The 26619-nt window shown below is 56.5% G+C and overlaps 3 protein-coding genes across 3 annotated transcripts in view; 2 read left to right on the forward strand and 1 right to left on the reverse strand.

The window, feature by feature from the left end:
- The window catches only part of EHBP1 (EH domain binding protein 1), a gene marked incomplete at its 5' end in the record, with an annotated part of 230829 nt that extends 224872 nt beyond the window's left edge, over positions 1-5957 (forward strand). The window contains 2 exons of the mRNA XM_081998215.1: positions 4660-4774; positions 4958-5957. Coding sequence (XP_081854341.1) covers positions 4660-4774; positions 4958-5048 — 206 coding nt within the window. The 3' untranslated portion in view covers positions 5049-5957. The remainder of the gene's footprint in view (positions 1-4659; positions 4775-4957) is intronic.
- A 2548-nt stretch (positions 5958-8505) lies between these two features.
- Positions 8506-11918, forward strand: OTX1 (orthodenticle homeobox 1; the record flags this gene model as incomplete). Its single annotated transcript, XM_081997521.1, has 3 exons — positions 8506-9714; positions 10286-10437; positions 11160-11918. Exons 1-3 carry the CDS (start codon positions 9618-9620, stop codon positions 11916-11918), a joined length of 1008 nt encoding a protein of 335 aa, XP_081853647.1. The 5' UTR covers positions 8506-9617.
- Positions 11919-18457: 6539 nt separating this feature from the next.
- WDPCP (WD repeat containing planar cell polarity effector) overlaps positions 18458-26619 on the reverse strand; it is a gene marked incomplete at its 3' end in the record, with an annotated part of 107590 nt that continues 99428 nt past the window's right edge. Inside the window, exons 14-16 of the mRNA XM_081998064.1 lie at positions 26496-26596; positions 24916-24944; positions 18458-18508 (exon numbers count right to left, since the gene is read on the reverse strand). Of these exons, the coding sequence (XP_081854190.1) occupies positions 18458-18508; positions 24916-24944; positions 26496-26596 (181 nt within the window). The remainder of the gene's footprint in view (positions 18509-24915; positions 24945-26495; positions 26597-26619) is intronic.

Raw genomic sequence — 26619 nt, forward strand, 5'->3', positions numbered from 1 at the left:
GCAAAGAAGCACTTTTTGGGAAACACCGGTAAAATCACACCATTTATAATATGATTTCCCTGACGAAGCATGGGCTCCCCGAACAGTCTGGCACTTGTCTGCTCTGAGGCCATTTAGACGATTGCTAACAAGCGCTTGGGTTCTGTGAAAGAGTTGAAAAGACAGATCTCACTTTTACCGGCACAAATTCCAAACCTGAAATATATGATCGGGGGTGGGGTGGGGTGTGGAAATTATATATATATATATATATATATATATATATATAAAAAAAACAGGAAGGGACCGGTTTGTTTGTCTAAAAGAAAGGCAGAACGCACCAACCCGAACTGGAACTTTAAAAAAAAAAAAAAAGAAAAGTCTTTGAGAGGTGATAATTACTGTTTTGGTAAATTGCTCTGACTCTTCCACGCGTGACTGTGCTGTTTAAAAATCTATCAACCAATTTACTTAGCTAGTTGATGACAGGGGAAAGAAAAAAAAATAAAAAAGAGAGCGCCTCGCAAAAGGTAGCAGCCTGCTGATCGCAGATAAAGGCGGTTATTGGCGGCCGGCCTGCCCTGCCTGCGCAGGCAGCGTGTGGGCAGCGCTGGCGTCTGGAGGTGCTGACCGTTACGATGTTCAGTGATGTGGAGACAGTGTCCTCTTAGCCAACCGCTAAAATGGAGGCGTACGCAGCTGAATAGCCCTTTGGAGTGTTACGGCACTTCACGCGGAACACATGAATGACGGAGGGTGGTAAAAAAAGGCATACTTTTTTTTTTTCTTTTCCTCCCCCCAAGTCTAGCCGTAGAGATAAGAAAGAGAGAGTTAACGCGCTGCCTTCCTCCAGCTAGAAAGTGTTCCTCTCCTTCCCACTGCCGAGACTGCTCCGACCGAGAAAGGCCCAAAATCCTTGCCTAACAGGCCAAAGAAAGTATAGCTTACTGCGTTTGTCTTAACCTGCGCACGTGGGAAGGCATTTCGGCTGTCTGTCTGGGAGCCGGCCGGTGCCTCTGAACAAGGCGCTGCATTTCAGAGCCTGATTTTTACCGCGTCCGCGTCCGAGTGCCGGGATGCCTCACTTTCAGCTACCTTTCCTCTCGCTCCTTCCTTTTTTTTTTTTTTTTCATTCGAGATTTAATGCCTCCTTAGAAAAGATAAGTTCATTTTTGCACACCTTGGGGTGGTGTGTTCATTTTCTGCCCAAGAAATGGATCTTCTTTCGGATTTTGTACATCTTGATTTATTCTTGGCTTATAGTTTGAAGTGCCTGCTCTTCTAAAAGGATTTATGCATAGGTTCACTATTTTTGTAGTTATGGTTTATATGATAAGCTTTTTATATTTAAAATCAATATGTAATCCTGTGGAGGAGCTTATCCTCTAAAACCCCATTTGTAAATCTATTTTAGCTTTGTTACACCGCACAGCCACAGTATTCCATAGATTGATTAGGTTCAGCAGCAGAATCCTATCAAATGGCCTGCTCTGATGATGATGCAAACTCTTTCAGGATTGCTAGTTGACTGGAACTAAAGATAAGACCTGACTGCAATCCCCCAATGTGCTCTTTACAAAACTAGTGTTAATTTTCATCAAAGTGCCGGGCTTATTTATTATAGTGGTGAGGTTGAAGGTTTTACTACGAGAACTTTCGACCATTTCTATTAAAGCTTTTCTATGGGAACCGGCTGCCTGTTTGCTCAAAGTAATTATCAGTTTAAGCAGTGGGAGAAAAAAAAAAAGACAATATGAAGTCAATGAAGATGAATAATTGAAAACATTTCTACTTTAACGTGAATTTAGCAAACTCTGTCGTTTTAAACTGCCCGTTGTGAGCAGTGGCACGGGGGCTTTAGCTTTCAACACTTTTAGCTCATATACAGCCTCAGAGCTTAATCCTATTTTTGTCCGGAGTGTAGCTTTTATAACAGTATTATTCTGAAATCTTCAAATTAATCGCAGCCCATATTGTAGCTTCCCAGAGCTGCAGTCAGCCTGGGTAACTATATGTGACAGGTGTTATAGGTAATCCTGGCTTAAAAGGCACAACAGGTAGGAATCAAACTTGAACATAGTTGCTTTTTTAAACATAGGGATGCTTCCCGAAACTGCTGCCCGGCAGTATTTTGTTGGATAAAAGAAAATTGCAATGTAATTGCATATGAAATGTTATTTAAATGCTTTGTGCCGGTTCCTCTTTTAACCAATTGCTACTTGAGTGTATTTATTTTGGGGCGGGGGGAGTGTGGTGTGAGGGGAGACGACAGAAATTCAGGCTCCTTTTCTAGGAAACAAAATAAAAATGCAAGGGAATATTTCTGTCAGCAAGTTTTCACATGGCGTATTTCAAACACTAACCAAAAGCAGAAACAACCAAACAAAATAAACCCACCCAAAACCAGTTTTGTTCCATTAGGTCCTGATATGACGTTATTTACGCCACAGGGATACGAGATGGGGCAACAAAAACCGTAGCTCTTAGAAAGGGACTTAACAGAGGAAAAATAGCAGTGAAGGAGTCAGTGTAACCTGTACTGAAACATTTTGACTGATGTTTGCTCTTTCGAAAGCTGAAATTGCTGCTGAAACTGGAGAATTAGGGGGTGAAGGGAAAAACAAAAAAAAAGCTTTACAAATAAAAGATTTTCAACTAAGTGAAAACCGTCAAAATTGCAAAATAATTAAATCGAGTCCGGGTAGAGATGGGGTTTTTTTGGGTCCCTTTTCAGCTGGAGCTTCACGTGCCCACATGCGGCTGGAGCCCGTGTCGCGGCACGGTTATCAGCCAGAAAGTTAGCCTGAAAGTTGAGGACCACGTCTGGGGGGAGCAAACAGCCGTGAAGTTCTCTGCTGTGTCTCTCTCCTCTTTTTCTGCCCGGCTCCCTGTGGTTGCCCTTCGTAAGACGGGTTTGCATTGCACACACGGGGGCTTTATTTGCGTGGGTAAAACCTTCAGGTTTTGGGCGGCTCAGGGTTGCAGAGGTGCAGTGGGGTGTGTTTTTTAAACGGGTGAAACTGAAGGAGCCTTCCCCAAAAGGAGCAAAAGGGCAAGCAGCGGTGGAAATTGAGAGACCGCCTTGAAAATTAGCACCTAAAAGGCTGCTCCCCAAATTAAAGCAGCTTTGTCGCAGGAGAAATGGCTTGGATTACCGATGATTTTAGCTGGTAGCTTCAGTTCCGCATCCACCTGGAAAATTATTTCCTTAACAGCGGTGGAGGGGAAGCAGCACACTTCAAAAAAGAGAAAGCAGGAGAAAGAGAGAAAGGAAGAGAAGGAGAAAAAGAAAAAGAAAAGCTCCTGGGACATTTGGGCAGTGCCCTGCCAGGCCGGTGCTCCGGGAAGGGCTCAGGTGCCGCCACACCGAATCCCTCCCCGCTCGCGAGACGCCGCCGTGCATGTTCGCCTCTCCCAAGCATGGCTGCGCACACGTGTCGGCGTGGGTTTTCCCTCCGTGCGTGTGTGCAGACCCGCGAGTCTCTCGTGGGCCCAGGCAGAAGGCGAGGGCGCGATAAAAGCGGTTCCGCATTCCTGCCCTTCTGCCGCTCTTCCAGCCTGTATGGCAGTGGTGGTGCATCTGATTTTTAATTTGTAAATACAAGGCTGAGTTCCCTCTAGCACCGCTTGCTTCCATAAAGCTTCTGAGCGGTTTGCCGTCTTGAATAAACTCGGCTTTGGAGGGGGGTCAGGGGGAGTTGAACCACCGCATTCTTGCGGGGCCTGCGAGGATTCGCATGGAGACGGGGGGAGCGGTGTCTGAATGGGCACCGGCCGCCGGGCTCCGGCCTGGCCGCCCGGGGCGAGGGGCAGCGCGCCAAAAGGCCGGACCCGCTCCCCTTCGCCTGCGGGAAGCGCGGCCGGGGGGGAGGAAGAGGAGGAGGAGGAGGAGGAGGAGACCGCCGGGCCGGTGGCGATGGCTTCTCCCGGTGGTTTGTTGTGGGGTTTTGGTTTTGGGGTTTTTTTTTTTTTTTTTGGAGCCGGTGTCCCCTTTCCCTCCCGCTCCTCATTTGTCCTGCTATCTCCCTCCTCATCGACTGCTCCCGCTTTTCATTGTTTACCTTCTTAATGAGGGAGGCGGGGAGGGCCCGGCCTGACTGACAGCGCCCGGCCCGGCCGGCCTGGCTGGCGGCCGGGGGCGGCCCGCAGGAAAACCCCTCCGGGCGAGGCGGGCGGCCGGGCCCGGCGGTACTGCGGGGCGAGTGCGTTTCTGCTTCAAAGGGGAAGATGCTAATTAGCTGGTACCTGCTTTTAAAGTTACCGCGGAGCATATGGTGCCCAGCGTGAGACGCCTCCGGCTGCCCAGAGCCAGCGAGAAGCGGCCGGGCGGCCCGGAGACCGGCTCCCCTGTGAGGGCAAAGCTCGGTAAATGTCCGGGCCCGACGGGGAGGCAGGCGTGGAAAAAAACCTTAAACCAACCAACCAAACAAACAAACAAAACAACCCCGAAACGACCCCAAAGTCGCTGCTGAGCTCCCCCCGAGCCCGCTGGCCAGGGAGAAAAGAGGCCGGCGGGCCGCTTGTCCCGCCGCGCCTCCCGCGGGGAGAGCGGCAGCGCTCCGCGCCGGGACGGGACCGGCCGCGCCGTGTCGGGCCGGGCCGGGCTGCCCGGCGCAGCGGCCGTGGGTGCCGCCGGCGGCGGGGCCTGAGCGGTGTTTTTGTTTCGCCTCTCTCCCGCAGACTGGCAGAAGACCGAGGCGCAGAAGAGGCGAGAGCAGCTTCTGCTGGACGAACTCGTTATTCTCGTTAACAAGCGGGACGCGCTGGTCAGGGACCTGGATGCCCAGGAGAAGCAGTGAGTCGGGCGAGGGGGCGGGCGGGTGTCCCCGCCGAGCCACCACGGCCCCCACGGAAAGTTTGGGCCAAGTCCGCGGGCGCCGCGGCCGTGGGGGAAGCTCGGCGCGGCCGCAGAGGTGAGCGGGGTGGGCGCGCAACCCGCGCAGCCCCTCACCGCGCCTCCCGCCGTCTCTCTCCGCAGGGCCGAGGAAGAGGACGAGCATTTGGAGAGGACCCTGGAGCAAAACAAAGGCAAGATGGCCAAGAAGGAAGAGAAATGCGTCCTCCAGTGAGCGGCCTTCCCGCAGCGGTGGCGAAATCGCAGCGCGGCTCTTTCTTACGTTTTTAAAAACGCCGACACGAGACTGGGGGGAAGAAAGAAAAAAAAATGTTTTGGAAACGAAAAAAAAAAAATTTAAACTTTTTTCCATTTTCTTAGGCCAGATCTAGGCTGCGCCGGGCCCCACTCCGTTGGTTTGGGTTTTTTTTTTTTTGTCTCCATTCGGACGAACTCGCGTTGTACCATGGTTTTCCCTCGTGGGCTCAATCCTCCTGCCGAAAGGGTTTGCAGCAAAAGCGCCGAGACCCCGGGGGTGCGGGCGATACCGGGGGCGCGGGCGGAGCAGGAGGAATAAAGACTGTGCGGGTTTCTGTGGCTGGAGGAGGGCTGAGTTTTGAAATAAATACGTTTTTGTCGTAATAGGATTAGAGAGGGGGATATAGGAAAAAAAAATTTAAAAAATCATTGGGAACGGTTTCATCTAGTCCTGCCATATGTAATACTCGACAAGCTACCTACATTTTATAGTTAGGTCAGACCCACCCCAGTTATTATTAAAAACGTGCTGTATTTACCGGTGTTTTATTTCGGCAATTCTACGTGTCCCCGGGAGCAGAGCTGAGCTGGTGCACTCGGGGGGCGGGGGGGGTTCTCCCCCAGGGTTAGCGCAAAGCCCGCGGAGCGGCTGCGAGTGGGGCGGCCCGGGTCAGCGCGGCGCTTCCCACCCGTGTCCCCCCGCGTCCCCGGGCCGCGCTGCCGCTCCACGTTATTTATTGCGCCCGGGCCGCGTCCCCCTGCGCGCCCCGCCACCCCGCCCCGTCCGTGTGCCCCCACGCGTGTCCCGCGCCCGCATTGTCCCTTCATGGAACTCGTCTCGTTTATTTATTACAATACCGAGTCATATATAAGATTTTCAATAAAAGCCGAATCTTTCTTACCGTCACTGCCGCTTTCCTCTTTACCTGGGAAACTGCCGGCCGGGGGGGCCCGGGAGCCGGGAAGGGCCCGATCCCGCGGGGGGACGCGGCTCCACCGCCGCTTCCCCCGCGCAACGAAACCCGCCGCAGGGAAAAGTTTTTCGTTTGTTTCTAATAAAATGCACCTCGGGGAGGGGGAGGTGAAACTTTTCCCCGCGGGGCCGATGCCGCCGGCGGGGGGGCCGCGCCGGCTTTGGCCGCGCAAGGGGCGCGCCCGCGGAGCGCTGAGCGGGCGGCGGGGCCGGAGGGAGCCCGAACCCCGCGGGGACGCGGCTGCCGTCCCGGGGAGGGACTCCCCCCTACCGCCGAGTGCAACCGGCACCCGCTCGCGGCCGCGCCCGTCTGCTCCCACCAAAAAAATAGACGCCCCCGTGGAAAGGGGAAGCGCCCGGCCCGGCGCGGGGCTGCCCCGCGGCTCGCCGGCGGGTTTGGCCCCCTCCGACTTGGGGGAGGATGCGCGGGGCGCCCCGCCGGCGGGAGGGCAGGGGCGGCGGGCTCCGCCGCGCCCCTCCGCCCTCGCCGAAAAGTACGGGGGCTGGGAATACGGCGGAGAGGCACGCTCCGAGGGCTCCGCGGCCCCGGAGGGCAGCGGAGGCTCGGGAGGGGAACTGCTGAGCCCCGGGGGGCGAGGGGCGGCCGCGGGGGGTGGGGGGGCATCCCTCCCTCCCCCCCCCGTCCCGGGGGGCCGGGGCCGGTCTGTCTTTTAACGCGGAAAAAGTTAACTCGGCCCCCGGGTTGCGGGAAAAATCTGTGTCTCTGTGTCTGTGTGTGCGTCCCGCGGTGGTTGCGGGGGGGTTGTGAGGGGGCGCAGATACCTCCCGGGGAGGGGGGGCGGTGTGTGGGGCTGGGGGAGGGGGGGGCGGCTGCTGCCCGCCAGGACCGGGGCGAAGCGACGGGAGCGCAGCCGGGCCCGGCAACTGCCCCGGCGGGACCGGGGCAAAACGGGGGTGGGGGGCCAGAAGGAACTGCCCCCCACCCCAGCCTTCCTCTTCCCTCCTCCTCCTCCTCCCTCTGCTTTTCGTGAACGGGCTGCGGGCGCCTTTGTTGCGGGGAGCAGCGCCCGCGCCGCGGACTGCGGTGGGGAGCGGAGGGGCCGGTGACGCTCCTTTTCCCTCTGCCCCCCGCCCGGGAGAAAGAGGGGAAAGAAGGAAAAAAAAAAAGATCAATTAAATGGGGGGGGGCCGCACTGCGGGGGCAGCGGCCCCGCACATCAGCTCGCTTTCAGCCCCGGCTGCGAGGAGAGGGAGCCGATTTGGGGAGACCAACAAAAGCCGCGCACCGCGGCCCTGGGTACGGCCCCGGGACCGCTCCGCGCCGGCCCCACGCCGCTTCCGCCGCGGGCAACGAGCCGGGCTGCGCGGAGCGGCGCGGAGGGGCCGGTCCCAGCGTGTGTCCCCCCTCCCTCCCCGGGCCGCCCCCGGCCGCTCGCCCCCCGCGGCGCGGAGCAGCCCCTGAACTCAGGACACACGGGGAAAGGTGCGGCCGCTGCTCTTTAATTATGATTGTAAAGCACAAAGTTTGGACGAGCCCCCGGCGCCGGGGGGGCCGGGACCCACTGCCCTCCGCCCCCCACCCTCCCAGCAGCGCCCTCCGCGCCGGCGCAGGCGGCGGCCGAAACTTTTCCGTGGTCCGCTCGGACGGCGCGGGCGCGCAGCGGCGCAGGGGAGCTGCCCGGGGGAGGGGGCAGAGCTGCGCGGGCGCGGAGCGGCCTCCCCCTCCTTCACCCCCCTCCCTCCGCCGCACAACTTTCCTCACGATTCCCACCCATCCCCTCCGCGCAGGTTGCGCGGGGCCCTGCGCGCCCACCCGCCCCCTCCACCCCCTTACTCCGCCGGCCAAGCTCTCCGCGCTGCCGGGGCCGGGCCGGGCGCGTCGGCGGCGGGTGCGCGGGGGAGCGCGGAGCGGCGCGGAGCGGCGCGGGGCGGGGGGCGGGGGGGGCCGCGGAGGGAGCCGTCGCCCTGCGCTGCCATTGCCCGGGCGGCTGTCAGTCAGGCGGGGCGCGGCCGGGGATTGGCGCCGGGCTGGTTACGCAGCCGCTTTGCGCGCACATACAAGGGTAGGGCCGGGGGTAGGTGATCAATCCGCACCAGGGCCGCGGCTCCATCGCCCCGACAGCGCGGGCCGCCGGCAGGTAACGCGCGGCGCCCCGGCCAGCCAGGGGTGCGCGGCTCGGCTCCGGGCATCGCCCCCCCTCGCCCCCGGCCCCCTCCCCAAACCGCCGCTCACCTGCCTGACACCCCCCCCCTCCGCCCGCCCCCCTCCGCGCCCCCCGCCCTCTCCGCCCTGCGCGCGGCCCCCGCCGCTCCGCAGGTGGCCGCGCAGGTGAGGCGGGCGGGGGCGGCGGGCACCGCGCTCCCCGACGGGGCGGGCGGCGGCGGGACGGAGCGGGCCCGCGGCACCGGCACCCGGGGTGCGTGTGCGTGGGGCGGGCACGGCCGGGCCGGGGCCGCCCCGGGGTTTTCCTCTTTCTCCTGTTTTTCCCCTTTATTTGCCACTTTCCCCCCCGCTCTCGCCGCCCGGGACGGTCCCGCCGCCGCGCTCCCCGGTAAAGTTACACAACGCTGAGTCCCGGCGCCGCCGCGGGGTGCCTCTTGCCCCCACCTAAAACCTGCCGCCGTCGCCCCACGGGCCCGGCCAGGATGCCCGCGACGCCGCCGGGGCGGGGAGCGAGGGGGGGTCCCGGCCCCGGCAGTGGGGGCCGCCCCCGGGGCTCGGGGCTGCCCGGGGTCTCTCCGCCCCTTCCTCCCCGCCGCGCTTATCTGCCGTCCTGTGCCGCCGCGCCCGGCGCTGCTTCCCCGTCCGTCTGTCCCCCCGGCCCCGCCGAGCCCCCGGCCCCGGGCCGCTCGGGTGCCTGCGCTCTCCCCTTTTTCACTCTTATCCATTTCTAATTAAAACGTCCCCGTCTGCTCACTTTTAATTAATTATACTTCCCTCCTCTGGTACCTCCTTTTGATTCCTAATCCAATTATCTTTTTTAAATAATTGCTTTATCTCTCCCCATCGCCGGGCGCCGTTGCCTCTCGGCACTTGCACGTAACTCGCCTTCGTTTAAAATAAAATAATAACAACAACAACAGTCACATTTAGCACCCGAGGCCGCCCGCTGCCCCGCGCGGGGCCCGCAGCCCCGGGGCGCCCCTCGGCAGGACTCGGGGCGGCCGGAGCCCTAACCCGCCTCTCTCCTCTCTCCCCAGGCGCTCCGGCCTCGCCTCTGCCCGGGGAAGAAATCCGTCTTTTTGCTTCCCGATCCTCGTCGTTGGTTTAATTTTTTTTTTTTTAAGTTTCTGGGGTTTTTTGCCTCCCTGTGCCTGCCGCCGCCCCAGGACCTCGCGGCGGTGACGGCGGGACGGAACGAAAAAACTCCTTTTACGCCGATTTTGTGCTCCGTTTTTTAATTGTTGCTGGCTCTTAATTTTGCTTTTTGCCTCTTGTTGAGTTTTTTGTTGTGTTTTTTTTTTATTTTCCGGGGGTTCTTTTTGCTGGGGCTTTTTTTTTTTTTTTCCTTCCTTTTTCCCCTCCCCACCCCACGCATTTGATTTATTTATTTTTATTGTTTTATATTTTTTTTCCGCGGGACTTTGGAGGAAACCTGCCCGGCTTTTAGCATGATGTCTTACCTCAAACAGCCCCCTTACGGCATGAACGGGCTGGGGCTGACGGGCCCCGCCATGGACCTGCTGCATCCCTCCGTGGGGTACCCGGGTGAGTGCCCCGCGACGCGGCCCCCTCCCCATCCCCGCCGTCGCCCACCCGCGCCCCGGCAGGCGCATCTCCGGGAGCCAGCGGCCGGGGAAGCTCCCTCTGCGAGGGTTCGCGGGAGCCTGTTGGGGTCGCAGGGTTTAGGGTGGGCTGTGGGGTGGGTGTCCTCCTTCGCCTGCAGCCTGGGGTGGGGGGACAGCGCCGATTCCAGCTGAATTTCCCCCCCCATCCCCGGGGGCTCCTTCGTTCCCGCGGGGATTTTTAATGAGGAAAAGAAAGCTGCTTTTAAAAAAAAAAGGTAGATTTATTTCGATACAACGAAATCTCGCCACTGCTCCCCCTCGGGCCAGACCCCTCCCCGGCCCCGTGCCGCTCGCCCTGCCCGCAGCAGGACGGGGTCCGGCTGCCGCGGGGCCGGGGTGTGTGGGGAGCACCCCCGCTCTTCAGGGTGGGAGAGGGGGAGACACTTTGCAGGCCCCAGCTCCAGGGGTGTCGGGGCTCCCGCCGTGCCGGGGGGGGTGCGGGAGGTGCACGGGGACCCGGTGTGACCGGCGTGGCGGTGCTCGCCCCCCAGCCACCCCACGGAAGCAGCGGCGGGAGCGCACCACCTTCACCCGCTCGCAGCTGGACGTGCTGGAGGCCCTCTTCGCCAAGACCCGCTACCCCGACATCTTCATGCGGGAGGAGGTTGCCCTGAAGATCAACCTGCCCGAATCTCGAGTCCAGGTACCGGACCTGGGCAGGGGTGGGGGGGTGACCCACACCGCTGCAGGTTGGGGGGATGCGGGGGCACCTCAGCTCGGCTAGCCCTGCCTGCACCTGGGTCTCCAGCCACGCTCATCCCTGTTTCGTCGGGGCTGGGGTGCGTGTGGGCTGCCAGCCACTTGTCTGTCCAGCCGCCGGGGCATTCGGGCAAAGGGGGGGCTTTTATTTTTCTTTTTTATCCCTTTTTATGAGTTCTGTTTTTATTAAAATTTTCCTGGCCCCCTTTGTCCGCCCCAGGGTGGTAGCAGCCCCACTGCCTGGATGTGTCCCAGGGGTGCTCCCTCCAGCACTGCTCCCCAGAAGATGGTGCCCAGCGGGGTGGGATATGCAGACAGCACCCCGTGCAGGATCAGTCCCCTAAAACGATATTTTCTCCTTGTGCCGGGAATGTGCACAAGCTGGGACAGCCCAGCCGCTGGCCCTGGGCATCCTTGCTTGGGACGGGATGCAGGGTGGCCCGAGTGCCAGGCAGGACAGGTTTTTTTTCGGGGTGTGGGGGCGTGCAGTGCTAATGGCTGGGTGTGGGTGCTGGGAGAACTGGTGCTGGGGTGAGTTTGGCTGGGTGCTACGAGGGTGAGGAGGGGTGGTGAGGTGAACAGGGCGCTCTCTGGGCAACCCCGCTCGCCCTGCTGCCCCCCCCTCGCCCCGCTGCTCAACCCCTGCACCCCATTTTCTCACTCCAGGTCTGGTTCAAGAACCGCCGTGCCAAGTGCCGGCAGCAGCAGCAGAGCGGCGGTGGGGCCAAGAGCCGTCTGGCCAAGAAGAAATCCTCGCCGGCTCGCGAGAGCTCGGGTTCAGAGAGCAGCGGGCAGTTCACGCCGCCGGCGGCGGCCTCCAGCTCGGCCTCTTCCTCCTCCTCCAGCTCGGCCTCATCGGCTCCGGCAGGCGCCCCAGCATCTCTCAGCACCCCGGCGTCATCCATCTGGAGCCCGGCTTCCATCTCTCCTGGCGCCGCGCCGGCCGGGGTGACAGTGCCCGAGCCCCTGCCGCCGGCCGCCGCGTCCTGCATGCAACGGGCCGGCCCCGCTGCCGCTGCCGCCTCCGCCAGCTACCCCGTCTCCTATGGCCAAGGCGGGGGGTACGGGCAGGGTTACCCTGCACCACCCTCCTCGTCCTATTTCGGGGGCGTGGATTGCAGCTCCTACCTGGCGCCCATGCACTCCCACCACCATCCCCACCAGCTCAGCCCCATGGGTCCCTCCTCGGTGCCGGGCCACCACCACCACCACCCGCTGAGCCAGAGCTCGGGCCACCACCACCATCATCACCATCACCACCACCATCAGGGTTACGGCGGCACTGGGCTGCCCTTCAACTCCTCCGACTGCCTGGACTACAAGGAGCCCGCTGCGGCCGCTGCTGCCTCCTGGAAGCTCAACTTCAACTCCCCTGACTGCCTCGACTACAAGGACCAGGCGTCCTGGCGCTTCCAGGTCTTGTGAGGGGCCGACCACCACCCCCCCCAGCCACCACGGACCCCCTGCCCGGGGTCTCCCCACTGCCTCCTGGGCAGGACTCTGGCTCCGGCTCTTCCTCGTCCTTTTCCTCCCCCCTCTTCCTTAGCTGCGGCGATGCCCCGGGGGGTGTCCCGCTGCCCCCTTCTCTACTGACTGATATTTATTTGCTTCCTGCACCCCTCCAGTGGGTTTATTATAATTGTTATTTTTTTAAACGCAACAGAAGAGGAGTTTAAAAAAAGAATAATAAAACAAAAAGCCTAGCGTCTCCCCTGCTGCCCTCCAGGCAGAGGCGCAGGCTGGCTCCTGCCCTTGCCAGTGCCCCCCCAGCTTCATGTGGGGACCCTTACCCCCCCCGGGGGCGGGAGTCCCTGGCTTGCTGGTCCTGTACAGCCTCTTGCTGCTGGGGGCGGCGGGATCGATGTAAATACTAGGTCCGTTCCAGTGACCATGATTATTTTTAGTTGATGCTGTTGGGTTGGCATTTATCTAGGGTCTAACACGGAACAGAACTTTAAAAAAACCAAATCCTTTTTTTTTTTTTTTTCATCCCAAAAACTGAATCTTTCCCTGTTTTGCATCCGCCATCCGTCCTCGAGGGCTCTGCAGGAGCTCAGCCGCGCCGGCTCGGGGCTGGAGGGGGCCGGGGGGTGGCAGCCCCGGGGAGTGCGCAGAGGGGAGGCAAAGGGGGAGGGAAGAGCTGCCCAGCTGATCCGCAACCTGCAGACCAAAAACCCCGAACTTTTGGAAAAAATTAAAAACATAATAAAAAGAATTGGGAAAAAAAAAAAGCAGTTAAAAAAAAGTTTTGGTTTCTTTTTTGGGGGGAGGGTTGCAGGGGAAAGCAGCTCTGTGGCGGGTTTGGGGGAGGGGTGCGCGGCTTTTTGGGGGTGCCTTTTTTTTGTTTGGTTATTTTGTTCAGCCCCTTCTGTCGGCCGGTGCGTGTCGGCGGGTCCGGGCTGCAGCCCTGCCGCCCGGCTGCCTTGCCCGCCCCGGGCTGGGTCTTCCCAGCAGCTTCACCCCGTAGCGGGAGAGGGACCGTGTATGTGTGATTTTTTGATGCCGTAACCCCACACTTACCCTTTAACTGTAAGGCAAACCCCGCTCCTTCCTCCCCTCCCAATAAAATCCAAACTAATCAACGCGGTGGTGTCCTGTCCTTCCTCCCCTCTGCCTCCTCCTCCCCAGGAAGCGTCCCTGGGCGGCCGAGGCTTTGGGAAATGCTTCCCGGGGGGGTCCCAGCAGGGGGGGGGGTGTGATGAGTTTGCAAGTGCTCTGGAGGGGGGCCCATCACCCCCTCTGCAGGTGTGGGCTGGGGACCGGCTTTTCTGTTAATTGACGCTGTTAATTGGTTACTGATGTATTGCCGCACCGCGGTGCGGACCGGGCCCGCGGGATGGGCAAAAACCTACCCGGTGGGGCAGCCCCGCAAACTCGGGACCCACGGGCAGGCCTGGGCGGTGGCGGGGTGCGAGGGCCGCGGGGACGTACAGCCGCGCGGCCAGACCTCCGCCCCGCCGTGCGGGCGGGGGCAGGGGGGATGCTCGGCACCCACGCTTCCAGCCCTGGCTCCCGGCGTTTCCCTCCTCAGCCGGTGCCGCTGCGATCCGGCCGGGGATGAATTATTTCTCGTGGCAATCCCCCCCTCTTGTTTCTTTTTTTTTTTCCCCAGACCTTCCCCGCAGTAGTCGGGGGGTGCCCACTGGTGCTGGGGCCGTTCCCGCTCCCACAGGACCGGGACTGAGGAGGCCACCGGGGCCACCGCTACCCTGCTTGGGCCATTGATGCACTGGTGGAGGGGGGACATCCCCAAATTCCCATCCTCCTCCCTGTGGTCTTGCAGCGGTCTGGGGCCGCGCCGTGTGCCCACATCCCTGCTGTCCCGAGGCACCCCTGCAGCCCTGGGGACCATGGGGGGGGGGGGGGGGCGAGAGGTGTCGAGGCACCAGCGTGCTCCGGGCGGCCGCTTTGGGGAGGGTTTGCACCCCCCTGTGCCCCCACCCCCAGCATGCCGGTGGGGTGCGAAGGGGACCGGCAGCGTGCTGCCGCGGCTGCGGGGAAATGGGCTGCAGTGGGAAAACCGGGGGGTCAGCCCCAGGTGCCACCGCGCGAGCCCGGCGCATCCTTCCAGGGTCACGACCACGGCGCAGCCCCGAGGCGGGGGGGTGGCCGATGGCCTCCAGCACCCGCACGGTGCAGGAGGGAGAGATGGGAGGGGACGGGTGCAGCCCAGTCGATTTCAGTTTTTTTTTTTCTTTCAACGGTTCTTTTTCTTGTTGTCTCCTTCAGTGTATATATATGCATATATTTAAGTATTTTTTAATATACATATAAAATAATCGTTCTCTTCTGCAAACCCTAGTAAGGCACTCGCCACACCGAAGGGTGTCTGTGCAAGTGCTTTGAGGGAGGACCACGCATGCTGGGTCCGGGTGCCACCAGCCTATGCATCCCCAAGCCCTTCTTTTAAAGGGAAAAAGTTATCACAGCCCTCTTGGGGCTGTAAAAAAAAATTAAATCTCTGCTGGGTGCAAAATGAACCGAAGTTGCCCTCCCAGATTTAGTGAGCACCTGAGCGGCAAGAGCCAGCAGGTGTATAACACCCCCCACCCCCCCCGCTTCATCTTCTTTAAACAAAAATTAACGCACACTTCATCTTCCTTAAAAATCGTGTCTTTCATCATAACTCAGTAAATCATCAATGCTGAGAGACACAGCCAAGAGGGGAGCCTGAATTTTGGTTTTGGGGATGTGGTCCTAAACCTCTTCATCCAGCGCCCCACAGTGCAGCTGGGCCCGGGGTCTGCTTCGGGGTTTGGGACTCCAAGGGGTACTTGCGTCCCCCAGAGGAATCCCCCTGCTCCCGATTTGGGCACCCAGCAGCACCCAGTGCTGCAGCCCCGTGGCTTCTCCAGCATTCTCCACACCACAATTTGGGCATTTTCCCGTCCTGCTTGTGCAGACCTGCAGGGCGGCAGCAGGGCCAGTCACTGAGCCCGGCTGGCGGTGCGGGCACAGGGGAGACCCGTTCCAGATCACACCAAATAATGGCTTCGCCCTCAACGCCCAGCTTCATTTTTTATTTTTTCGTTCCATTTCTCCCAGCCCCGGAGTTTCTTTGAAGGTTGACAAGCACGACTCGAGCGGGAACAGCCCGTTTGCTGGAAAACAACTAAGATTGCGTTTGGCTTTTTTTTTTTTTCTCTTTTTTTTTTTTCTCATATCAGGTAGAAATCCCCTGGAAAAACGGTGCCGGTGACTAACCGGCACATCGCCTGCCGGCAAGCCGAGTGTGCTCAGGCCTCGTCCTCTTCTGCCGCCCACGGCTTGGTGCCAGCAGCATGGGCAAGATGCAACTTGCGCCCGTTGGTGGGTGAGCGTGGGCTGGGGATGGTCGTGCCCAGGTTTGGGGGGGGGGGGCAGCACACCCCCCCCACCCCCCACCCCCAATTTTGCCAGCAGCAACACAGGGGCTTGGGTGGCGGAGCAAACTTGTCCCACCGTGGGCTCCCCTGAGGCTGGAAGAGCCGCTGCCGCCCCGAGCGCAAGTTGTGGCAGGTAAGGCGGCACGCCGCCGCGGCCCTGCTGCCTGGTGCCCGGCTCCAGGAGCAGGCACCGGCAGGATCATGGGGCTTTTTTGGGCAGCCCGGTTGTGAAACAGCCGCCTGGGTGACTCGGTGCCTCACGGCAAGAAGGCTGCTGGGTGCGTGGCTACTATTGGCATTATTTCTGTTTAAACGGCGTTCGCAGCTGGATCGCGGTGCCGCGCCGAGCGCGCCGGCGGCACAGGGGTGGGTGCGGTGGTGCCGAGACGCCGCGTTACCCGGCACAAGCCCCCGTGAAGCTCCTGCCTCTCGCCCCAGCGCCGGCAGCTGCCTCCACACCTGGACGCCTGCTCCAAAGGCACGTGGTGCTCTCCTGCCTGTAAGTCACGGGCCAGGACTTGGGGGGTGAAAGAGGGGAAGAGGGGGGGAGAATACCACCCAGCTTGGGCTGTTGATACTTTTTATGCTTGGTGCATCACGGGCTTGAAATCGCGTATGATCTATTTGCTGTTGCCAGAGTTATCTGCCCCGAGGAGAGTCCCCTCCTGGAAAGCTTTGCTTTTAACCCCTCTGTACGTGTCCGGGGGTCGTGGCGGGTGGTGATTTGAACACCCTTGGCGGTACCTGGCCGTGCAGAGGGGGCAGGGGGTGGGCAGGGTCGCTGCTGGCTGGGGTGGCCGACCGCCCGTGCGGGCGCAGGACGTGCTTCGGGGACGCAAAGCGTTAGAGCCGAGCATGAACGACGTGACTATAAAATTATAAATTCTAACACTATGAATTTCAGGAGAAGTACCCACCGCAGTGACTTATCAATCACGGTTATTTCACGCACGGCCTTTCTGGCAGGGCGCGAAGAAAGCAGGCGACTGATTACAGCCACATAAGGAGCCACCGCACCCGGACGTTTGCGGTTTTCCCCGTGCTGACCTCTTCGTTAGCCAGTCACTGCTAACTCGTGCACTTTGGGTAGCAATTAAGGCACATAAAAGTGCCGCATTGGTTCCAAACCTGTTTTGAATTTGACAATAAAAATCTGCCGGTGTAGCTCCCAGCCGAGGAACCTGCTACACTGGAGAGCTCTTCCTTCGTGTGGTGTGGCTGGGCACAGAAAAGCTGCGGGGAAAGAGGAGGGTGAAAACGGTCAGAGGGCTGAAGCCTAAAGGAAAACATATGCCCAGTCCCAGTTAAACCCCTATTCAACACTTTTTGTTTCAGGACAGACGGGACTTTTCCAAGAAAGCCGTGAGGGGATCTTTTTTTTTTTTTTTAATGAAAAATCGAGATTTTAGGAAACAGCACTGGGGCTCTTATGTACATTTCTAGTATCACTTCCTGTATATTTTTAAGCTGAAATCCTCTTAGCATGCAAAGTAAATAGATTATGATATACTGAAGGATTAAGAATCACTGTCTGGTGTCAGATTAATCCCTCATATAGACCATCACTTGTACTGACAGAAATATGGCTGCAATTCAGCAAAATAGCTGTACGGTGGAGCAACGCATCACAGCGTCGTACGCAGAACACGCGCCCGATCGCCACGGTCCATCGTTGCACCGCGTGGGTTTCAGAAACGACGTGTAAACCTATAGGCCGTTAGAGGCACGCTCCCCTCCACGCGCGGTGCCAAGCGCAGCCATTACAAGGCACGGCTCCGCGCAGCTCCGTTTCAAAGCTCTCTGTATTAATTTTCCCCCCTTGAGCGTACAAAAACCTACGCGTTGCAGCCGGTCTGCTCCCTTCAAACCACAAGGAAAAAGCCTCCTTCGAACACGCTCACAGAAAGGGGCCGATTCGGGTAAAGTGCCGAAACGGGCTGGGAATTTTTTTGCGGTGCGATCAAAATCGCCTGTTGTGCAGCAGGAATTCAGCAGGGTTTTGGCTCGTAGGGGAAAATGGCTTACCGACAGTGAGCACAAATATTTTATTTGGGTAAACACAGATTTTTGTTAATAAAACACTTCTAATGGCTTGTTGGTTTGGTTGTTTGTTTTTTTTTTTTAATTGTGCTTTTATTTTCAGTCCGTTCATGGTACAAGTCTGTTTGTCGTACAAAACCGATTTCCAGAAGCTCACCAGCTTTGGTTCGCAACCACCCGGTGCTCCCAAAAAAGCTAAGGCTTAACCCACAGGCACATCTATGGTAGAGTACAAAAAATCCGCACCGGTACATGCTGCGCCAGATCAAATGGTGGGAAGACAGACCTGCGACGATGCTCGCCCCTCTCTTTGCCGTCAGAAGAAAACTAGAGGGCTGAAACAGGTTACGTTACCTTCTCAGTGCATTTTCTCTTCATGGTTAGAGGAGGCAGATTAAAATCTGGACTCCAATGGAATGATGTTTAAGAGGCTTCGCGTCTTTTTTTCAAGGCAAAATAATGGTTATTCAACTAAGATGATATATCTAGATATGAAAATTGAGAGCATTCTTCGAAAAATGCTGCTGACTGTGAAAGGCTGCTCTTTCACAGAGGTATCCTGAGTGAAGATTTTATCTGCTGGTATCTCAATAGGATGGTTCTCAGAGCCTTAAGTGGAAATTCAAATCTGCTTCCCAGTGAAGGTTGTTAAAATATATAATGCATAAAGAATTACAGACTTTCTCCTGAGAAGTTTATGGATTCGTCCAAGACCCCCCCCCCGGTGATTTTTCATCATTGCTTTTGTATAGTAAATGGGGATCCACATTTATGCCCTTTTCCAATGTCTTTGAATGACACGATGAAAATGTCACCAGATAGATATTGCCCTCCGTAAGCAGACACAGGGCAGTTTGTGCATGGACAGGTTCATGCTAACCCAGAAACTATTCGGAGGTCTAAAAGGGCAGCACTTTTTCTATGCCTGGCGCTTCCTCTTCTGCTGGTGGTTGGATCCAGGGCCGGCTGGAAGTTCTCTGAAGGACTTTCCATGAACTTCGACACCTCGGTGAGGTTCCCTCTTCTTTGCTTTGGCAGCGAAGGGGGTCCTGCCCTCGCTCAGACCAGCCCGAAGTGCACGACTTTGAGAGACCCGCTGTCTCCGGTCTCCTGCGGAGGGGAAAGACAGGCAGGATCAGGCAGGCTGCAGGGACAGGCAATGAAGGATGGAAACACGGGTATCGGAAGCAGCATCCCAACCCAGGGAGAGGAGACAACTGCAGACTCTGTCCCAGTTTGGCCTGGGAATGGAGGATGCAGCCCTAAAGCAGTGGAGGCTGCCTTGTCGTGCAGGGTAAGGCACCTCCCCTCCTTTTTTTAGCCCCCTTTGCCATCCCTCTCCCCTGCTGCTCTTGGGCAAACCAGGGGCTGCAGCTCCGGCGACTGCTCACAGTGTCCCCTGCAGCGGACACGGGGTTGGGATGCGAGGGGCTGGGGAGCCGAGGTTCCACTTGCCTTTCAGCCCCCTTCCCCGGCACCTGGAAGCTTATCGGCAAAAGCGAAGCTTTAGATTTTTGTTACCTTTTAATTAAAACGTACTGTGAGCACCACAAGCCTGGGTTAACGCCAGCGGGTTAGCCAGCCGGCTTTTCAAAGTAAGTTACGCGGGAATGGCATTTTGCATTCCTCACACAATGCAAATACACGATTTAGGCACAAATCCGCACCTGCGTTTGCTCCTCTCTCTGCGCTCGGTGCCTGCGCAGGGTTGGAAACCCCAGCCCTCCGGTTTTGCAAAGGGCATGACGACGGGGAGAAGACGCGCCACAAGTAGAAGTTATTTCATAATACGGGCTAGCCTGCCTGCGAAATGCACGAAATGCTTTGCCTTGGAAAGTGCTATAGTCTAGTGAGTCATTGCTTTCTTTTGAATTACAGATGAGTAGCCAGCCCTTCACGATGCAAAGAAAAACTAGGCGTGGAGCTGAAAACAAAGGGAAACGTCTGTTTGTCCTGTCTTGGAGGGCAAGACACGCTGGCTGGCGTGGGAAGGGGGGGTGGGCTCGGCCCCGGGAGGTGGCCGTCCGGGCTGTGTCAGGCTGCGGGAGCGCTGGTGAGGGCGGACGGGACTCATGTGAGTGACTCGCTGCTCCTTGACTTCAGGGAAGGGGGGGGGGGAAATTCCCCTAAGAACTCTTGCAGCTTCATAAAGAACCTTTACAGAGCAGCAGCTCCATCTCATGGCATGTGCATTTCACCACAGAGATAGAGATCACCCTCCGAAGCAGCACTCCCGTGCACAGCCTCCCTGCCTTAGCACGGAGGGAGAGGAAAAAGCCGTAGGGACACCCAGTCTGATTTCCAGCCCGTCGCTTGGCACCGCCCTCGCGGGGGGGGGGGGGAGGGCGGGAGGTGGCCATGCCGCAATACGACCCCCTGTTAATTCCCGGAGGCGGTTTGAAGATGACAAGAAAGCATCCCCGACGTCCCGTCCGAACAGTACTTGCACCCCACACCCCACCGGGTTATTCCAGCATTGACACTCCAAGCACGTCCCGGCAGCTGAGACTGCTGCTTGGCAGGTGTCTCCAAAGAGGTTATGAGTTGCCCTACTCAGGAGCAGCCCTCATGGGGGGGCTGTGTGTATGTGCCTTGGATTTTGGGTGGCTGCAAGCTTTCTGTGGGATCTCCTTGCTCTCTGAACGGCACTTGCTGGAGGCTCAAAAAAATCTGAAAGATTTATTCGGCAGGGGAGCTGCAGCAGTGAAACCTTGAGGAGCATCAGTGGCTCTTTTTTCCCTAGAGCTGTGTCAGTGCCTGATGCAGAGGGGTTTCTGCTGGTGCTTGCTCTGGGGACCAAGGGAGTAGGTGGGAAGGTGAACGCAGGCTGGAGGAAAAAAAACAACCAACAGATCATGTTTGACCATGTTCAAGGTTGGTTGGGTGGGTCCCTGTTGTTCAAGGCTCAGGGTCCTGACTGCATCGGATAGGTATCGTCTGACCTGGGTTTTGTGATTTTGTGATTTGTGCCTCTGTCTGGGGAGAGGTTAACAAGAAGCCAGCTCTGCAGACCTACCTAGTTGCTTTTTTTTTCAAAAAAAACAACTTTAAAAAAAACCTATTTGCAAACCTCTCTGGTCACACTAAAGCAGACTTGGCGGTGTCGCGTGGGAAGTCTGTGATGTGGCATCAAGCTTGTAGAGGTGTTTAATGTTAATCAAAGGATGAAGAGCGATAATGACTGGAACCCTCTTCCAACATCTGCATCTTTTCTGATGTAGCACCCTGGCAATAAAGCAAGCTGTAATAATTTGGCAAGAGTTGATTTTCATAGCGCGGGAAGAGGGCTGGCTACCCAGGAACAGGGGAAGCCAGCACTGCGGTGCTGCTGCCTATGGTAATGAGCAGCTAGTCATCCAGTGCAGGAAAACATGAATATCCTGACAGGAGAGCATCCACTTGTGCCCTGGAGAGTTCAGATCGTGGGGCTTTGCATGGTAATGATGCGGTCCCGCTCTGGCAGGCGACGGGAGGAGCGGTACGGGAAGGCACACCCTGTAATTGAAAAGCCACTAAGCCATCTCGGACCTGCAGGGATAGGAGGATGGAGGCAGTGGTTTGCTCGGTCTCCACAGGTCTGAGGCAGAACCGAGAATCCCTTTAGTCTCCTCGAGCAGGAAATACAGAGAAACCTCTTCCCCGTGCTGCCATATCGCTCCCAGGAGGCTACGCTTTTTCTCCTGGGGATTATTCTCAAGGGCACGATGAAGGTGGGAAAGGAGGAGAGTGGGAGAGGGAAGAACAAATAAAGGAGCCATGGGGAATTACTTTAAACACCTATTTTTTCAGACAGAGACTGCTCAATTCCAGACTGCAGGAATAGGTATGTGGAAGGACATGCCTGTTGTTAGGATCCATAGGTACAGCTCCCTACCACTGGGAATGCCTTGTTTCCCTTGGATAGCATCATACAAAACCTTGCTGGCTGACAGCTATTTAGCTGAGTGAAAATATATTAAAACAACCTTTTGGTAGCCATAAGGCACCGCTGACTTCAGCATCTCAAATTATGGTAAAGAAGATCACTCTCCAGTCCAGAAATGACATAGCAGTTGAGATTCATATTTTCCAAAGGGTCTAATTTGTACCAAGGTTGGTGACCAGGATATCTGGAGGCTTAGATTTGGTTATCTAAGGCTGGGTCCTGCTAAACGGAGACTCTTTGAACCAACCTACATAGTTTCCTCAAGATTATCAAATCCCAGAATGACACAGGCCACGAGGGACCTCTGGAGATCACCTTGCTCAAAGCAAGCAAGCGTAGGATGGGTCTCGAGCAGCATGGCCCTCCAGGCTACTCCCTCCAGCCTTTCCTGGAAGACAGGACTGAACATGAACACCAAATCCCGACCCCACCAAATATTGCGGATGGGATGCTCACTTCTCATTTGCTTCTCCCCTGTTGCTTGAAGAGCTGTACCCAACTGAGCCGTGCACAGGGCAAGAAAAACTGCAGCTTATCCTCGCTCCTCCGGCAACTACCTATGCCATCCCCAACCTTCATCTGCAGTGATGGAATCCTCCGGCCACCGCCGGTCCCAAACCAGCTTGGCAAAGCCCCGTGGTCTGCATTTGTCCTACCTGCGAGCTGAGACCGCTGCGGCAGCCCTCGCCCACCATCACCCATGCACCAAGGAGCTGGAGCAGGGACGCACGTGCCCTCTGCTAGCGCAAAGCCACTGGCACTGCTGGGGGGGATGCAGGCAGCCCCTGCGGTAGCATGGGCTGGCCTCTGGGCCGCCTCTTGCATGCTGTAGGGCTAGGGCTTTCCTCTAGAAAACAAATCTTGTTCAACTGCTTGAGCGTTGTTTGGCCATGTGACAGCCAGTTGCTCTGGCAGGTGACTGGGAACATTTTGTTGCATGATCTTTACGGTTTCAGGGAGGAGAAGCTTCCTCATAGCTGAGAACGGCAGCAAGCGAGGAAGGCGCGCGTGATGATGCACCTACGAAAGATAGGGTCCTTGTCAGATACGTCCCCACCGAGGCCTCCACGGCCGTTTGCACTGGAGATAGGTCACTTCTGGCTCCAGCCTTTTGCCAATGAACTGGTGAAGGGGGGGCAAACCAAATCCTCCGGCTCGTAGCTGCAGAGATCTTCCTGTAGAATTGACTGTGCAAGAAGGGCTGGGCTTTGGGTGTGCTCCCCTTGCGTGGCACCGAGCCCGGTATTGTGAGGGCTCCCTCTGAAGCAACGTGCGGGAAGTGGTGGTGGAGGGACGCCAGCCCGGGGGAGCAGGAGGGTGAAAGCGGGACCTCGGGGACAGGCTGTCCGTCAAATGCTGGCAGCGATGCAGCAGGCTGGTGGCGGTGTCCGGGTGCAGAGCTGCTGCTGCTGGTGGGTTTGGGTTGGATTTGGGATGGGTTGAACTAATGCCAGAGGTCAGTCCAGCTAGAAGGAGCTGCTCTGATCTGCTGGGCACTGGTTCCTGTGTGGCTACCCAGCTGCTGCAAGAGTTCTGAATTTCTACACGCCATTAAAAGTCAGGACAGAACAGTGTTGGCAACGTATTCCCAGAAGTGCAACGTTAATGTTTTGTGGACGGCTTTTTCACTCCCAAAAACCTGGTGTGCACGACAGGCTCCCCCTTACCCAGCAAGTCATTTCCCTTTGCAGCCCCAGTGCCCACCACAGCTGCTGCCTCCCTTCCCTCGGTCCTGCGAGGAACAGAGCGGCTCAGCAAGGACGGAGATGCCCCACTTTCCCGCGCACAAGCAGCGCTGCGATGTGTGGTGGAACCAGGGGCACCTCCACCAGTGTCGCAGAGGTCACATTTTCACCCACCAGCTTTTAGCAATGGTGACCGCTCAATCGCAGTAACTTTTTGGAACCAGAGGACGCTTTAGCCGCTCCCTTGTGTGAGTCCTTAATGATGTGACGGCAAAGTTTTGTTCTTTCTATGACTCCCTTTATACGGAGTTTGTGCTCGTGAATTTTATTGTGATAGTCCAGAGCTTTCAAATTAACTTCTCAGTATATTAATTCAACTGCTTATGTGAGGGCAAGGCACATCCTACACACAGCTCAGGGAAGGAGCAGTTAACTGCTGGATAATCCAGCTGCAGAGCCAGAAATCCCACCAATGTCTCCAGACCGTCACCACTGCTCTATCATACTTGTCTCTTTGTCCTGAGGCCACCAGAGCCACCAAAAGGTGACCGAGGACATCCCTTCCAGTACGGGGATATCCCGCCAGCGCGACCCCAGCACGGCAAACTCTGTCACCTGCTCCCCAGCCTTTCCCCATCCTCCCCCCTGCGAAAATGCGCAGGGGCCCGCGGGAGGCGGCAGAGGTGGGGCCGGCGCCTGTTGTTCTCCAGCACTTCGGGACTGGTAGAACAGCTCTTAGAGCACGATTTTACTTGGCACGGGCTGGTTTTGTAATGAAAGAAATAAATAAGTGCCATCCTGCTCCGCTGGGAGGTTGAAGCATTTCCTTTCTTTTTTTTTTTTTTTTAATGATCTGTTTGTACCGAGGCCAAACACTGACTACTTCGGCCTCAAAAATAAATGTTTCAACGAGAACTGTAATTGGGAGGAGGCTAAAATACAGGCACGCTTGTGACTTCATCCACGCTGCCGCCAGACAGCTTTTATTATTTTATTTTATTTTATTTTATTTTATTTTATTTTATTTTATTTTATTTTATTTTATTTTATTTTATTCTATTTTATTCTATTTTATTATTTTATTTTATTTTATTTTATTTTATTTTATTTTATTTTATTTTATTTTATTTTATTTTATTTTATTTTATTTTATTTTATTTTTTTCCTTTAAAGTGGAACTGAAGGAGTGCGTTGGTGCTGCACGCTGCTGACTCATCAGCGCTGGAGACAGGATCGCCCTATGTGTGTGCTCTATACACACCCCCACCGACACCCAACCACCTGGGGCACCAAACCAGGCTGGGAGGGAATATCCCCTGGGGAGACAGGGGTAGCTGAAGGATTTGGAGGATGGTGTAGGGTCTCCCTGCTCACGTGGAGGTCTTCTCCTCCCCTGCCCCAGTGAGCTTCTCCCGGGCTGGAAGCGCGTGAGCGCCCGAGCCAACATGGGAGAGGGAGGAGGACAGAGGACTGGAGGCTGGCCGTGGGGGAAGGGCCGGTCCACCTTTTTTGGCAGCACCTTGCAGTTAAATCAGCTTAAAGCGCTCATGAAACCATAGGGTAGTATTTCACTCCTCTTTACTGTGGTCTCCCTCTTGAAAGCACCAATACGAGTGCCGGATAGTTCGTGTCAGATGAACATGGATGGAGGACAATAAGTTCTTTCTTAGGTCCCATCCAACAGGCATCGGATAATAGTAATTTTCGACTTTTATGTGCTGCGCTCAATTCAAAGCCGCAGACGAAGTCCTGCTCTAGCAGTGTGGTATAGGAGCATTTCTACCAATTTCAGCAAGAGCCCTGCAGGCAGACAGCTTGCAGGGACAGGCTCGGGGAGTTTCAGGAAGCTGCAAAATAGAGTAAATAATAATAAGCAGAAATAAAAAAATAAATCAGAAATGCGTTACCTGCTCTGTAGGAACTGCTCTCAAATTTCCTTCAGAAAAAAAAAAAGAAAACAAAGATCACCATGTTATTTACATTCCATTGAACTTGCTGAAAAACCCAAACAAACAAGGGTATGGTATTAGGTAACTCTTTCACTTTTTTGATAGGACGCAGCTATTTTATATCCTGTTATTCAATGGATGAATTAAAATATTTAACATATTGCTTATACACGTCTACACATGTAGGATACGTATATACTCTCAAACGCTACACCAAGTTAAAGCAACCATGACTCTTGTGGACAGGGCAGTGTGGAGACGCGAGGCCAGCAATAGATCGCGGTTCCCGCATCATCCCGGCGCGGTGGGGAGCCGTTGCAGGGGTGGGACGCACGCGTCGTGACGGAGCCGTGGCTGCACCGCATCTCTCTACCCGCACCCGGGTACGCTGTAGGGTGGTGGAGCTCTGTGCGGGCTGCCTGCCTGAGTGCTCGTCTTGTGTCTCGGGAGGGTTTTGCAGCCCGTGTGCTGTCAGGTTGCTGCTGGAGGTGCTTGAGGATGAGGCTTCGTGTTACAGCTTGAGCTGAATTAACAGCTGCCAAGATCAAAAAGAAGTCCTGCTGCAGGCAAGGCGCTTCTGCCCCTCACCTCGTGCTGCCTGTGGTGTCCTCTGATCCCCAGGCAATGCAGTTCAGCTCAGGGGATGGACAAAAGCCCACAGGAAAGAAAACAAATAATATTTTTTGCTTGGGTTAACGTGCTGGTGGTCCCCTGTGTGATCCCATAAAGGTGGGCGGAAGAAGGCGCTGAGGGGGGAAGCAGGACCTTCCCGTTTTGATGGTGGCAAGCTCTTAGGTTCAGCTTCACCATAACGTGGAAGCGCACCCACAGCCGGCATGTTTGAAACTATCTATTTCAGTCGTGGCTATAGGAACCGCGGTTACGTGCCAGTGTGCCTGGAGACCGGTTCACTTCCTACATACCTGTCAGTATAGTGATAGGACATCCCGACAAGGCAGAAGACAAAAATCCTCGTCTCACCCCTTGTGCAAATACCCAGGCATATCCCTGCCTGGCTGACTGTATAGGACAGCTCTTTAACCATAACTTTCTCGTGCTGGACTACTCCTCTATTATACCCTTGCACTACTTTGAATGTGCTATGATGGAGATGATACTAAATACTGCCAAAGCAAGACGGCCATGTCTGTTTACTCCAGAAGCCCCGGCAGAAGTAGCGTAAAATGCTGCTTTCACAAGCCCGTAACTGGTGAAGCTCTGCTGGAGGACCTGGCCATTGCACACCAAATAAGAGAGCAACAACAACCAAAACTAACAAACACTTTGCCTGTCTGTCTTTGTTAAATCACGAATAGCGCTGCAAGATGAGGAGATTCATATGATCAGATGATTTATTCTACGTTGTGAGAGCCAGCAGCTGAGTCCTCACACCTGCTAAGTATACACAAAATAAGCTCATGCTGCAATGCCACAGCCTTATTTTTCTTCCTAGATCCAACTTTTTTTTCAAGATCTCAAGCACCATTATTTCTAGCCTCATCCCCGTGTGCATATTTGAAAGCAACTCATTCGCTTACCTTCCTGGCTGCTGGAAAAGGGTTTCTCCATCGGGGAGGCAGCGCGGTCATCCGCTCCAGGCTTACGCTCGGTGTCGTCTGCCTGTCCGCGGCTGGTGGGTCTTTGAAAAGAAAACAGAAGCGA

Source organism: Phaethon aethereus (genome assembly GCF_964289735.1).
Source record: "Phaethon aethereus genome assembly, chromosome: 3".
Classification (NCBI taxonomy): domain Eukaryota; kingdom Metazoa; phylum Chordata; class Aves; order Phaethontiformes; family Phaethontidae; genus Phaethon; species Phaethon aethereus.